Genomic DNA, 16,168 nt, shown 5'->3' with positions numbered 1-16,168 from the left:
GAGATTAACATAGGGGAAAAAAGTTGATTCAGAAAAGAAAGGTTAATCGGTGTAAAGGGAAAAAATTTCTGGATATGAATGCCAATTCCTTTGTTTTCTACCTTAGGAAAAGTTTTAAAAATCTTTCTGGGCTTTATCTGCAAAAAGGGAATAACGCTTTCTTTCAAGGTTGTAGTGATGATTAAATGAGATAATGAATGTCAAGTGCTTAACACAGGTCCTGAGACATATTAGGTACTCAGTAAATGGTATTACTGTTGTTGGCAGCTCCATTACAGAAGTCTGGGATGGATGGGAACATCTGTGGAGGTGGGACTGGAGCTGGACCTTTAAAGATTTAGAGAGGGGGAGAGAAAACTATGGAGTTGATTCCAGACCAGGGATCAACTGAATAGAGAAGAAGGAAAAAGAAGAATGACAAGAACAGAGAGCTGGGACAGCAATGAACATTCCAAGTATGTTCTAGGGACAGTGAGTAGACTAGTCTGGGTTTGTGAATGGACAAGATGATGAAAGACTTTTAAATCTGTTTATTTGGTTTAGCCCTCATAATCTGTGAGGATAGGGGAAAAGGAAAAAGAAGAATGACAAGAACAGAGAGACAGGACAGCATTGAACATTCAAAGTATGTTCTAGGGACAGTGAGTAGACTAGTCTGGGTTTGTGAATGGATAAGATGACGAAGAACTTTTAAATCTGTTTATTTGGTCTAGCCCTCATAATCTATGTAGGATTTTGTTGTTGTTATTGTTGTGTTTTCCTTACTTAGAAGTTGCGTTAGACTACAGCAAGGATTTAAAAAACCCCGAAAACTTATTTCATTTTTTTGCATAATTTTTAGAGAGGGTTCTTAGTTGTTGTTAATAAGTTTCTTTCTCATTCACCTCTCTTCACACTTTCTTTTTCATTTTCCTTCTCATAAGTTTTTTTCCCTTCTTTTTTAACTTATACTTATCCCTTTCTGATCATTATTTCTGTCAGTGGTACCCAGTACTACTTGGGGTAAACCTGATCTTGGTTGTTAGGAGTAAAGATGTTGCTGACCCATGGACTTCAAGATCAAGTCTACCTAACTTAAGAGTTTTGGGTCTTTGAAATGTGCCAGCCCGAGTTTTCAATACTATAATTCCAAAACTATCCACTATGTGGTGCTCATTCATCAAATAAATTCTAAAGCTAAATAAAGTTGAAAGGGACTTTAAAAACGTTGTGACTATGTGTGGGAGAAGTTACAATTCTGAAAAAATAAAAAAAAGGATGGGGATGGAGCATGTTCCTTTGTTGTACAGAGATTTACCTGGATTTCTCTCAGTAACAACCTCTAGTAGCACTTTAAAAATGTGACAATTTATTTTTAATTTTTGAGAACATTTGCTTGGAAGATAATCATATCTATACACTGACTTGGAGCCAGGATAGGGAAACGAGAAAAAGGCATGACATTTTTTGTTTTTCTTTTTGGGAGAGGAGAAACCCATTGAGGTAGATTTTCACCTGATTAACACATTGCTAAGTTAATATGTCACCTACTGAAATGAAAGTAGCTAGAGTAAACCTACTGTAGTTGGAAATATATTCTTTAAAATTTGCTTGTGTGGGAATGTGGTAGCTTGAGTAGTGATAAAAACATACATATACACACAAGTACATACTCAAACACTTTTTTTTTTTTTTTTTACATTTGGTTTTATTCACAAACACTTTTGAAGCCATGAGTTGACAACCTCAAAGTCTGGCTTTAGACAGTTTTCTTCAAAGGAATTTTGTGAATGAATAGTAGAACCTATATTAATGGCTTAAAGAATTGAATTTTTCTTTTCTCTCATGGAAATAGACCTACCAGCACAACATCTTTCTATTTTATTCTCCTACTAGGAAGTTTCTGTCATATCTTTGTGGAACTGCCTTGAATGGGGACATGAATTACTAAATGTTTCCTGGTTTTAATTAGTCTTTTGTGATCATTTTCTCAATCTGTTAACAAATTTTAACCTGGGTATGTAAAGATAAGAATGCAAATTATAAAAACAACAAGGGAAGACCCTTGAACTGATGATGATCACCACCCAAAAAAGAGGTATGGAAATTATTATAAATTATTCCCTGAGGACTTGGTCTAATGTGATTCTGTAACCAAAAGACCAATAGGAATAAATTGGGGAAAAAATGAAGACTTTTTAGTCTGGAAAGGCAGGGATTAAGAGAGAACTTCATTGGAATCATAATTATAAATATTATAGATTAGAAGAACACTGATTTCATAAATTCCAAAATATTAGGACATTGAATATTACAGGTTATCCTAAGAGGCAGTAATAAACATAAATACAGGCAGGTTCCCAAAGAGTCTTTACTGAGCTATAAAACAGCTACAAAGAAAAGTATGGTATTGGTAACATTTTAAAATGACATCAGGAAAACCAACCAGCGTTTTCCACTTGTCCTGATATTAAATAAATATTATGAAAGGGAAAATTAACAAGGGTTCAAAGCCGATGTCCATTTTATCCCTTTATAGTGCATTCCTATGCCCAAAGGTAGTTTTAAAATAAAACCCTTTACCCATAAAAAAAAAAAAGTGTTTTTCCCCCTCTCATTTAAAATATATTTGATTAATTTCCATGATATAAGTATTTTTCTAGGGTGTGCTTAAGTTGACTGCTAGTGTCTGTTGTTTATGGAACCTTTTCTTTCCTTTACAGGTTTTTATCTCTGTGAACTGCTTAAGCACGGATTTTTCTTCTCAAAAGGGTGTGAAGGGATTGCCTCTTAACATTCAAATTGACACCTATAGTTATAACAACCGTAGCAATAAGCCTGTGCATCGGGCCTACTGCCAGATAAAAGTTTTCTGTGACAAGGTAAGATTGGGAAGGGATATTTAGAATAAACTGAGTTTGAGATATACTTTTTCTCACAGGAAAAGTCATTTGAATATTTAAATCAATTTGAATGTTACTGTTAATGTAAAAGAAGATATTTTAAATTAGCAATTGTTGTTGTTCTGACCTTTCAAAGACCTTATACAGAGAGAAGAAAAACTTTCATTTTCATTTTAACAAAAGGGTTGACAAATACTTGTTGAAAATGTCTAATAGAGTAAAAGTAGTATAGATGTACATAAGATGCATACTGAGCTGCACTCAGTTTCTTGACCGGGATTTGTAGTCAGTAACCACTGTTTTGGAGCTCCTCAGCTTTGTGTCTGTTAGGACTCCATTGTAGAGGAATCACAAATGGTGGTCACCAACCTTCAGGCTTTTTTAGTAAGTTGTTACCCAATTTACTAAAGCAGGAGGGAATGAGATTCCAATTCTTTTCTATAGTAACAGGCAAGAAGAAAAAGCACAGAACCTTGTTTTTGTTTATCTGTGTGTTTGTTTTCCTGGAAGAGAGATTGTCACTTTTGCCAGGTGCTTTTAAGGACCCTTGATATAGGGGATTATGGTATCATTGAAAACTGTAGCAACCATAGGTGAATAAGTCATCCATTGAGCTAAGATTGAAGAAGACTTTGACTTTTCCCACTCAAAAATATTGGACTGTTTTTTTGCCACTTCTTTTCATCCTGTTGAATAAAACCTCTCTTTCATTAAGATTTTTAGAAGACACTAGGTTACTGGTAGTGTATTTGCTTTCAGAGGACTGGCCTGTCTATCACGTTGACTTTTGTATTGAGTACAGAAGGCACAGCATCTGACCATAGTGACTGAGCCTAAGATCTTCCAAGTTCAGAGAGCTTTCTCAAGCACTCAGATTTTGTTAATATCTATTGAATACCTACCATGTGCCTGATAATGTGCCAGGTTGTATTAGTTTTCTATTTCTGGTATAATAAATTATTACACATTTAGTGGATTGAAACAATACAAATTTATTATCTCAGCTCTATAGGTCAGAAATCTGACTTATGTCTCACTGGTCTAAAAATCAAGGTATTGGGGAACAGGTACAGCTCAGTGATTGAGTGCCTGCTTCCTATATATGAAGTCCCGGGTTTGGTCCCCAGTACCTCCTAAAAAATAATAATAAAATAAAATAAAGATGTCAGTAGCATGCATGCCTTTCTGGAGGCTCTAGGGGAGAAAGAATCTGTTACCTTGCCTTTCCCAGCTCTTAGAGGATATCCTCATTTTTTGGCTCATGACTCCCTTCCATCTTCAAAGCCAGCAATGGCTGATAGAGTCTTTCTCACATCACATCCCTGTGACACTGCTTCTCTTTTCGCACTTTTTTCTCTGTCTCTTCTGTTTCTTTCCTTTACCCTTGTGATTCCATTGGGCCCACTTGTATAATCCAGAATACTCTCCATGTTTTAAAGTCGGCTGGTTAGCAACCTTAATTCTGTCACTTTAATTCCCCCTTGCCATGTAACATAGTAATCACAGGTTCCAGCAAATAGGATTATTCTGTTCGCCACACTGGTACTTTCTCATATACTGCATTTTACAAATGATGGGTCACATCTAGTGTTGAGCAAAGATTTTTGACTATAAGTCAAATTTCTTTTATTTATACCACATTCCTCTTTCAAGCCAAAAGAAAACCTGAAGAAAAACTATTGGAATATCCATGTTCCTTTTCTAAAAAGCTAGGGAGAAATTAGTTTTCTCAGTTCAACTTAAAAAATGTTTTTTTTTTTACATCTTATGTTTCTAAAAAATTCTTTTTAGTAATTTTCCTTAATATTATCTAAAATTCATAAACTTATATTTTGAATGCTGTAAAAATGCTTATTTTTCAAAAGACCTTTGATAGTATCAAGTAGTAAAACAATAGAGGTTTGCCCTAGTGCTATCCTCAAGGTTCCAGCTGTGAGACCATATATTTGAAATAACACCATTAAAAAACACGTCCAAAAGGGCAGTTCCTGAATCAAGGACTTCCCTCAGTGTAGAGTACTATCATCTGTTAGAACAGTGTCTCTCAAACTATTTATAGTATCGTATTTTGTATTTCTAATCTGTCATGAACTACTTCATTTCATTTTCTACAAGAAAAATGAAACAAATGAAAAGTAAAAGTAATCAAACTACAACTCCCATTTTTAACTATTTGGTTCAACAGATATAAAACTTTCCTGCTTTCTAATCATTCTCTGTTTCTGACATATCTTTCTTCAGACCATAACAGTATGTGGACTGATAGTGGTCCACAGATCACACTATGAATCTTACTGTATTAGAGGATGTCAGCATAAATTAGCATGAACTGGAGTTGTCCAAATCAGATGGTAAAATTGTATAAACAATTTCAAAGGGAAGGACAGTATTGATTCATGTTTTTAAGCAAATTTGTTTTTAGTATTAAGACTTTTCAAGGGAGACTTTTATATTGGTAGCGAGCTGACTTTAAAAAAAAGAAACATAGGAAAGGTCTCATGAATTGTCCAACATTATTGTTAATCAATGGTAGTATAATATTTAGAAATCAGTTCTCTTTACTGTGGAAGTGCTTAAAAACTGCAGTACTATCATATTCTGGGAAGCAAAATACCTTTTCTTCAAAGTTGCCAAAGAGGATGTGGTTTGGAACAACACATGATTTTGTCTTCTGATGTTACTGCTTGCCTGTACACCTGTTTAGATCATGTGAGAAACATATTATCCAAGGTTCTGGATATCATATGAAATGTGCAGGCCACAGTAATTCACTGATTTTCACATTTGGGAATAAGTACGGTAAAGTGATAAAAGAAAATCATACAAAGCCATGGGTAGAAAAATTGAAATCTTTTTCTAGTGGTACATTGTATAGCCTAAGTCAATAGAGACTCAAATCACCCTGAGCCTTCATTGGTTATGTCTTTCTTTATAAGGCCTCTAAAAATATTCATTACCTATATTTTTCCTTACCTGGGATATGTCATCCTAGAGATCCAAATGGAAATGAAAGTTGTTGGTCTACTCTCCCATTTTCTGAAGTTATGGCATATAGGAATGGTAAAGAGTGTCATAACAGCTGGGTATTTAAGAGGCATAGAAGGTAAAATTATAAACTATTTTCATCCCATTTTTTAATCTCAGCTATTATGGGTTAATATAAAATCCTGCATGAGAGGAAAATATTATGTATGAGCTATATGTAATTAATTTTCAAAGGCCTTTAACCACAAGAAACCCCATATACCCTCACTTCCACTCCTGATTCTTGTGCATCCTGGTTATAGTTTTTCTGTCATCCCTTTATGACTGTGATTGCATCTTTTATTCTAGATTTGTCCTGTGCTGCCTCTTCTTTGTGGAATATACTGCCTGCCTTTTGGTTTTGTCCTTTCTGACATTTGACTCTCTTGTTATTTGATGCCTGTCATTTATATTTCTCTCTGTTGGCTCTTAAAACTCTCTTTCTATGAATCTGATCTACACTTTCAGTAAGAAACTAGAAATAGGACATCTTTTGGTATCCTTCAGAGGTATATATATTATTTTTCTCTCCTAGGAAGAAAGTTATGTCGGTACTTTAAGTTACTTAAATAATTGGAGAATTTTCTCTTATTTCAGAAACAGCAGCATTATAGGACTTTTTTAGAGAAAACAGAAGTAGAAATTAGATCTCTAACCATGGAAATTTGGTAGTTCCTCTTTTCATTCGTACTTATTTCCCAGGGACAGTTTTCTTCTTCATCAGAGTAATATTCTTTATAGCTGTAACTGGAAATGTTACGGATTACATTTTTGGGCCATGGCCTGGTGTGATTGCTCAAGATCAATCTCTTAGTTGTTGGGTGGGGGGGGGGGGGGGAGGTAGGAGAAGGAGGGGAGAGGGAAGGGAGGGAGAGAGAAAGAGAGAAGCTTGAATTTAAATGGTCCTTTATAATGACACCAGGAGTGTGTAACAATTTTGCATGGTTTCTTCTATCTACTACCTCCGTATTGTGGAATTAAGCAGTTCTTTACTACTCACAAACTTTCTATTGAAAATTACTTTCAACTTAATAGACCTTTCTAAATTCTATTCTTTATTTACTCTGTTTAGATGAGCTGTGATGAGCAGATTTTATCATTCTTTATGAATTATTACATCCTCTTGATTAATTGACACCTTTATCATAAAGATTCATTACACTTGGTAATATTCTTTGCTCTGAAATCTACTTTGATGTAAAATAGCCCACCATCTTTCTTTTGACTAGTGTTAGCATGGTATATCTTTTCCTATCCTCTTACTTTTAAATCTATTTGTGTCCTTGTATTTAAAGTGTGTTTTTTGCAAGCTGAATACGGTTGGGTCTTGGATTTTGATCCAATCTGATAATCTCTGCCTTTTAATTGAGGTGTTTAGACCATTTATATTTAATGTGGTTTAGGTTTAATCCATCATCTCTCTGTTTTCTATTTATTCCATCTGTTTATTGTTCTTTTTTTTCTCTTTTTTCTGCCTCTTCTTGGTTGGGTATTTTTTATGACTCAATTTTATTTTCTTTGTTTACTTAACTGTAACTTTTTGTTATTTGGGTGGTTGTATACATCTTTAACTTATCACAGTCCACCTTCGAGTGACACTATACCACTTTATGTATAGTATAAGAACCTTACAATACTGTGCTTCCATTTCTTCTCTCCTGGCCTTTATGCTATATTATCGTCATATATACTTACTTAAATGTATGTTAAAATCCCCTACAATACATCATCATTATTATTGTTTAAACAGTCAAATATATTTTACAGAGACTTAAATAATATGAAGAAAAATGTATGTATTTGCCCAAGGTAGTTAACATTTCTATTGTTCTTTATATATTAGTGTAGGTCAAGATTTCCATCTGGCATCATTTTCTTTTTGCCTGCCTGAAGGATTTCTTTTAACATTTTTGGTAGTGCATGTCTATTGATGAATTCTTTAGGTTTGTATGTCTGAAAAGTTTTTATTTCACCTTTAATTTTGAAAGATCTTTTTGCTAGGTATAAAATCTAGGCTGACAGTTTATTTTACTTTAAAAACATTGCTCTACTGTCTTCTGGTTGCATTGTTTCTCATGGAAATCTGTTATCTTTGTTCTTCTGTACACAACATGTCTTTTTTCCCTCTGTTTTTAAGGTTTTTCTCTTTGTTGCTGGTTTTGAGCAGTTTGATTATGAAGTGCCTCTTTTTCTTGTGCTTGGAGTTTGTTGAATTTTAACCTTTGAATTTATAGTTTGCATCAAACTTAAAAACTTTTCAGCCATTATTTCTTCAAATGGTTTCTCTTCCTTCTCATTTTCGGGACTGCAATTAAACATATATAAGGCCATGTGAAGTCATCCCAAGTCCACTGGTTCTCTTCATTTTTTGGAATTACTTTTTTCCCTTTGATTTCATTTTGGATAGTCTTTTTTTTTTACCATGTCTAAATTGCCATTAATCCCATCCTGTGTATATTTCATCTCAGACATTATAATTTTATCTCTTGAAGTTCAATTTGGAGCTTTTTTATATCTTTCATGTCTCTACTTGTTCAGTTATTTCACTAGCTTTTTATGGAACACAGTTGTAATAACCATTTAATGTTGTTGTCTGACATTTTGTCAGTTGTGGATCTGTTTCAGTTGCTTTGTTATCCTCCTCATTATGGTCATGTTTCCCTACTTTTTTGCAATCCTGATCATCTTAGCAGATGCTAGACAATGTGAATTTTACCTTGTTGGGTGCTGGATATTTTTGTATTCTTATAAATCTTCTTGAGCATCTCCACTACTGAGGTAAGATTTTCCTGAGCATTCCGCCCAATGCCCTGTGAATTATAAGTTTTTCCAGTCTGGTTGGTGGGAATATACATTATACCTGGGCCCTGTGTGAGTTTCAGGCACTGATCTCTAGAGTACTCTCTGTAGTGTTTTCCTCTTCGGTACTTTGTCCTGCTACCTAGATCTCTGTAGACTTTCACCTCTGTCTCCTCAACTCAGGGAATCTGCAAATTCTACCCAAATTCCTCCTCCCTGTGCCACAGCCTGGATTCTTTCTCAAGACTGTAACTTGGGACAATTGAAGGGCTTACCTCTTTCGTTTCCCATCTGTCAGGAATCACAGTTTTTTGTTGCCTGGTGACCAGAGTCTTAAAAATTCTTGTTTCATGTATTTTGTCTCTTTTGCTTTGTTTTGTTTCAGGGTGGAGGATAAATGTAGTTATGGGGTAGAAGCAGGAGTTCCTTATCACTGTTTATGGATGTACCTAAAAAAATAAGGAAGGGAATGTCCTGCTTTGTGAAAATACCTTTTGGAGGGTATAGTTTATCATCAAATGTCATTATTATTAGACTTTCATCAAAAGGGACTGAGTTACAATAGTGGTAAAAGATTGGAGCTATTTACCTATTTTTTATGTTAGGGACATAATGTTTTTATCAGTATTACATAGCATTTTCATAAGCAGGATATATGTTTGCCAGTGATACGTTAGTATAGTAGCACCTGTTAGTATAGTAGTATGTTAGTATATTAGAGGCAGGAGGTGGTTTTTATTCTCTTTTTTAAAATGTGCTCCTCATTGGGAAGCAGACATGGCTCAATTGTTTGAGCTCCCAACTACCGTATGGGAGGCCCTGGGTTCACTTCCCAGGGCCTCCTTGTGAAGGCACCCTGGCCTACACCCACGGAGAGCTGATGGCTGGTGCTCGCAGAGAGTTGATGGCCCATGCCTGTGGACAGCTGGCGCAGCAAGATGACACAACAAAGAGAAACAAGCAGATACAGAAGAACGCGCAGCGAATGGACACAGAGAGTAGAAAGCGAGCAAGCAGCAAGGGGCGGGGATAAAAAAAGTGAAACAGTATTAAAAAAAAATGTGCCCATCATTGTGTAACAGTGCTGAGATCAGTGGAATGATTTTTATTACCTCTCTTCACTATTAGGAAATTCATTTGCATAAAAATAACACACCAGTTCAGACTTACCTGGATAACTGTAGGGAAATCTGTGTCATCTAGAAAGAAATGCCAATAAGTCAAGCAAAATGATTAATAGTTATATTTTATTATATTTATTTGCTGAATTTCAGGTCATGTTTATTACTTAGTTCTTTTTTTTATTCAGTTCCATCACACTGTCACTCTTTGTATAGTTGATATACAGAGCATATGTATTTGTTACGGGACTAGGAATATGTTTTTTCTCTTTTAGATGATTATACAGATTTATAGTTAATAGCTTTGCTTTTGGGAATTATATTTGGTCATATCTGTCACTTACTTGATGCCAAGACCATGGACAAAATCACAACTTTCAATTATAACATTACCCATATAAGAAAAATACATTCAAAAGTAGGGCCAACTTGTATTTTTTCTTTCATTCTCTTGGAGGGGGGCACTATTAGATAAAGGAGAAAGGCATTCATTTCTTTGAAGTCATTGTGGGTGGTACATTATAAAATTTTTGCAGCTTTTTATTTAACCTGGCCACATCTTTTATTGAGTAGAAGTTTGATTTATTTACTTATTTCTTAAATAACTGTTTCCTTATAATTTCTTATAGTTAAAAATAATTTTAAGAATAAGTTTTATAGAGTAAATTGTCATGATAAGTTCCATGAATATAAGTTATGGAGTTCATCTACAGAGAGGAGAGAGAAATTGTTTTTCCCCACTGGTCAGGGTAAGAGATATTTTATAGGAGATCAGATAACAGAATCCTATTTTGTCTACTCTTGACTTTCAGGGAGCTGAACGGAAAATCAGGGATGAAGAACGAAAACAAAGCAAAAGAAAAGGCAAGTGTACTGACCCCAGCTCTCAGTTGAATGCCTGTAAGTAGAAATGCTCCCACAATGCCTTAATAACTTTTCCATTCAGAATAGTGGCTTGAATTTTCAAGCAGAAGATATAATATTGGATGTTTCCACTGCTTAAAGAGAAACAGTGAAGGAGGGGTAGCATTTTTTTTAAACCAGAGATAAAAACAGATGAATGACTAAGTAGTTTTTTGTTTTCGTTTTTTCTTTTTTTTTTGGAGAACTGTAGGAAGGATTCTTGAGTTTTTCCAGAGCTCAGGCTTTTTGGCTGCCAGTTTTAGCTGAGGTTGATAGTTGCAGTTCTGAAAAATAATGTACATTATATCTGAATAGCTGATAGTAAAATTGGGAATTGTCTAGATTAAAAAAAAAAATAGTAGTAAGACCTTTTGAGAATTCAGGAAGTCTTAATTCATAATGAATCTACAGGGCTTCTGTTTAAACGTTTACTAGGAGAACTTTTTTCCTTTTTTTTTTTAACATGAGCAATATTCATATTCATAAAATCCTGTATTTCTTAACTAAAAGGAAAAAAATTCTGTTAATGTAGCATTTCATCTGTAGTATGTGGGATTCTAGCATCTGTTGTTTGAACAGTAGATATTTGCCCTGCAACACATAAGGCAGGATTCTCCTACTGGTATCAAAGTACAATATTCTGGTGTCACTTCAGAAAGCAGCTAACAAGGAAACTTCATCACCAAGTAATTGAAGGCCAGATTATAAGGCAAGATGAAGTCTATAATTTATTAAATTAAAAATTAGATAGTCATGCTTGCTCTTAACCTCTCTGTAACCTCTGTATTGAGCTTCTCAGTATGTTCTAAAGTTGAAGGATACATTGCAATTAGATGTAAATAATTTAATGAGGACAACTAAGGTGAAATTACTTCCAAATTATATTCATGAAATTATAACTTCTGATCTTTCAGGCAAAAACTAAATATGCTTTACTCTTGTTCCAAATCTTATGTGTATATGTCTGGGTGTTTTCCTTTTTCATTTTGTTAAGATAGTCAGTTGATTTGAGTATAAATACACGTAATAATATTCCTTCATAAAACTGATTTTTCTCTTAATTCAGGAAACACAATCTGTATCTTATAAAGTTCTACCTTAACATGAACTTTAAATTTCTTAAACATTGAGGAAAATGTTCTGTGGCTTGCAACCAGCCTGTGTATATCATCTATTGACTTTGGTATCCTCATTTTTTTTTTTCAGTTTCTGATGTTAAAGTGCCACTGCTTCCCTCTCACAAACGAATGGATGTCACAGTTTTCAAACCCTTTATTGATCTTGATACTCAGCCTGTACTCTTTATTCCTGATGTGCATTTTGCCAACCTCCAGCGGGGCGCTCATGTAGGTAACCAGTACCCCAGGGGTGGGAACAAGGAAGTAATAACAAGACAAAAATAAATTCTTTGACATTATTCATGTAAATAGAAGCCAAAATTTAGTGAAGTTTGATTAGTGGTAAATGTCAACTCTGGAACTTTTAGTTGGGGTGACATGATACTTTTGTGATAAAATATATGTCAGTTTTGTTGATTTGGAAGTATAATACCAAACTATCATCTTAATTCTGTTTCCTAACTTATTTAAAAGATTTTAGAATAGTAACTAAATTGGGAGTTTGGGTTGGCGATTTTGTGAACTTAACTAAAATGGGAATAAGGGTATTCCCAGATGACTTAAAATAGGGTCTTGATAGAAGAAAAGAGACAGTAGAATACCTCTGGTAGGAAGCCTTAATTACATAAAGAACATCTGAAGGTTCTTTTCATGGTTTCCATTACTGAATCATCATTGGCAACTAATTATAAATATAAAACATAATCATACCCTGCTTTGCAGCAAAAGCTTACTAGAGATGGCAACTTCAGGAAAGAGCATGCTTTTTTATGCTGAGCTCAAATAAATATCAAAAAGACCATTTAACTTGTATTTTTTAGGTAAGTTTGTAAGGACTAATGATTTTTTCAGAGTTCTTAGGGAACCCATTGCCATTGTGTTCAATTTCTAAAGAGAAACTTTGGAGTGAGCAGAGGTCGGTGAACTTTTTCTGTAAAGGACCAAATAGTAAATATTTTAAACTTGTTAGGACAATATGATCTCTGCGATGACTACTAAGCTCTGTCTTTTTCATGTGAAAGTAGATATAAGCAATACCTTTATTTATATAAGCAGCCATTGGGGCCTGATTTAGCCCATGTGCCATAGTTGCACAACCTCTGGATTAGAGTAGTTCAAGATATCTGTAAGTACCTGGTACTGAAAAATAAGGCTAACGGGTTTTGTATTAGATTGGTCAAATTTAAAATTATTCCCATTCATTTATGGTTTGAAACATTATGATCATATTTTTTGAAAAGCAATCTATTTTTTGGTTTTAGGTGCTTCCCATTGCCTCAGAAGAATTGGAGGGTGAAGGGTAAGATTTATATTTTGTTTTATTTTTATAAATTATTTTATTTTGAAAAAAATTCTTTTATTTTGTAACAATCTCAAACTTAGAGAAAAATTACAAGTGTGGCACAAAGAACTCATTTTTTCTGAACCATTTGAGAGTAATTTGCCAACTTGACCCATCAGTCCCAAATACTTTAGTGGGTTTCCTACAAACAAGGATATTTTCCTAAATAACAGTGAAAATCACCATATTAATATTGATACCATATGTTTTCATTTCCTCATTGCTAAAGCAAATACCAAGGAATGGGTATTGGCTCACAGTTTTTAGGCTAGAGGAAGTCCAAATCAAGGTACCACCAAGGTGATGCTTTCTTTCTGAAGACTGGCATTCTGGACTGGCTTCCAGTGATGGTCATCCTTTGTCACATCGCAGTGTACGTGGCAGCCTCTCCTGGCCTCTCTCTCCTCTTCTGTGTTTCGTTGACCTTCATCTTCCCACTTCCCATGACTCTCTTTCTACACCTGTCTGAATTTCATTCTGCTTATGAAGGACTCCAGTGACAGAATTAAGACACATCCTGATTGAACTGGGCCATTTGTTAACTGAAGTAGCCTCATCAAAAGGTCCTACTTACTGTCAGTTCACACCCACAGGAATGGATTAAACATAAGAACATGATTTTCTGTGGTACATAGCTCCAAACTTCCACACCGTATAATCCTCAATCTCCACTTAGTTTTGCCAATTGTTCCAAAGTCCTGTAGAACAAAAAAAGGACAGAATAACACATTATATATTCTTGTCTCTTTAATCTCTTTCAGTCTGGAATAGGTTGAATCAGTCTCTCCTTGACTTTTAAAGATTACAAATTTATTATTTTGTAGATTGTCCCTCAGTTTGGTCTGTCATTTTCTCATGATTAGATTCAAGCTACATATCTTTGACAGGAATGTCATAGAAGTAATGCTGTGTTCTTCTCAATACATCAGGTGGCACACAACTTGACTGTGTTGCATTCCTGATGTTCACGTCAATCACTTGATTAAGGTGGTGTCTTGTCAGGCTTCTCTACTATGAAGTTACACTTCTTCCTTTTGTAAGAAGTGTTTTATGGGAAGGTACTTTAAAATTTTGCCAATATCTAATTCCTCATCAAACTTTTTATCTGTTCATTTATTTATGTCAATATGGACTCATAGTTTCCTATTTTGTTCAGTAAGTTGTAATCCATTATTATGATTTACATCGCTCAAATTGCCCCAGAACTGGTCAGTGGGAGCCATTCACTCTGGCCACTGGGTCCTTTCGACATGTCTGCCTTATTCTTTGAGCACTCCCTTGTTTTTCAGGCACAGTATGCTCTAGGCACTTGTACTTTATTGTCAAGCCTCTTCAAGGAACTCAGGTTCCTTTTAATGAAGAATGGCTTTTAGAGTACATGATTGGAACCTTAGGTGTGCTCATTGCTATTGAGGCGTTGCTGCTTCCTCTTTATGTGGGCAGCCTCTTCACTGCACTTGGGCTCTGACTTCCCACACTGGGAAGCCTTCCTATTCGGATGCTTTCCTTACCCCGTTGAGGGTCTGGTACCCCCTGCACCCTGGGGCCATTATAGTGCTCTTCTCCTCATCTTATTCAGACTTAGTCTTGCTTTGTCCCACTTGCTGGTTTGGGGACTAAATTTTCAGAAAGTGGGGAAGATTATGACTTGGTTTTTTAATCTGTTTTCCACTTGACACTATCTTACTTTCAGAAAAGTGTACCATAATGGGAAGAACCTAGGCTTTAAAAACACATAAACTTCACCACTTTCTAATTTTGTAACCTTGGGCATATTGTCTTGAGCCTTGGTTTTCTTAACTCTCAAATGAGGCTAAAATCTCTATCTCATAGGGTGGTTATGAAGATTAAATTGAATGCAGTAATGACTATAAAATGCCCAGAGTAGGTGTTCAATAAATGGTAAAATAATTTTATTATTTTAAATTCAATACTCCTTTAAAATTTGAAGCAACCCAAATATCCAGATTGGTATCTTTTTCCTTCCTAAGAATGGAAGCCATATTTTCCTATATTTTGCCTTAAATGTTTAAATTTGGTATTCAAAAGGGGATTACTATTACAATACCAGGCAAAGGATTGCTGAATGCCACATAGGCAAGGTGGTAGAGATGAGACTAGTATTCAAATAAATGAAGACCAAATGGAATTCAAAACTTGTAGAAAGAACTGAGCAATATATAGACTCTACAGAACCAGAAAATAATGAGAGTCTGAACTGTATCATCAACATGTTTCACTAGCCTGGCCTTACACTTTCCTACTTACACTTTTTAAAATTCCCTCTCCTTTGTTATCACCTATACAAGATTATCTTAGGTCCTTCTTCTTATTCCATAAAATTTTTCATGAAAAGAAACTCTCCTTTCTTGTGGAGACAACTTGATATAGGCAAAGAGCAATGGAAGGTGTTTGCAGGTGAATGCCATTAATATTCATAAGCACCTGGGTGAGTGAATCAGTACCTTTCTTTGGGCCTCAGATTTTTCATCCACAAAATAAAGAAGAATGAAGGTCATTTAAAATCTAAAATTCAATGATATATCCTAGGGCTCTCTTTGTTTATGCAGTTGATTTTGTAGTTAGCATTTAAGTTGAAATCATTAACTGCAAATTTTGGATCACTTGTAGATCTAACATGAAAAGGGGGCCATATGGAACGGAAGATGACTTTGCTACTCCATCTCCTGCTAAACTGACCCGAATAGAAGAACCAAAGAGAGGTTGGTTTAGATTTCTTAGTGGGGGTTTAAAATTAGAAGTGAGTCCTGAATCTGCATTAATTGATTAGGAATCTTGTCCAGTTTTACTTTTTGAATATCCTTTCATCAGACCAACATCTAGCTTGAGCTTAGATTTAGAATTAAAAGAGAAACTGAAAGCTGTGTTCCTTAAGACAGATTTTATATTAGCTTGTGTTTGTTGTCCTTGATGTGGATGTGTATTTTTATTTCAACCAATACCCATTATCTATTTACT

At 34.8% G+C, this 16,168-nt stretch overlaps 1 protein-coding gene across 1 annotated transcript in view; it reads left to right on the top strand.

The window, feature by feature from the left end:
- Positions 1–16,168, top strand: part of GRHL1 (grainyhead like transcription factor 1) — a 56,083-nt gene that overhangs the window by 33,761 nt on the left and 6,154 nt on the right. The window contains exons 9-13 of the mRNA XM_004457211.4: positions 2,703–2,861; positions 10,639–10,690; positions 11,936–12,075; positions 13,110–13,147; positions 15,821–15,912. Of these exons, the coding sequence (XP_004457268.1) occupies positions 2,703–2,861; positions 10,639–10,690; positions 11,936–12,075; positions 13,110–13,147; positions 15,821–15,912 (481 nt within the window). The remainder of the gene's footprint in view (positions 1–2,702; positions 2,862–10,638; positions 10,691–11,935; positions 12,076–13,109; positions 13,148–15,820; positions 15,913–16,168) is intronic.

Source organism: Dasypus novemcinctus, chromosome 25 (assembly GCF_030445035.2).
Source record: "Dasypus novemcinctus isolate mDasNov1 chromosome 25, mDasNov1.1.hap2, whole genome shotgun sequence".
Lineage (NCBI taxonomy): Eukaryota > Metazoa > Chordata > Mammalia > Cingulata > Dasypodidae > Dasypus > Dasypus novemcinctus.
This window is presented reverse-complemented; position numbering and strand designations above follow the sequence as displayed.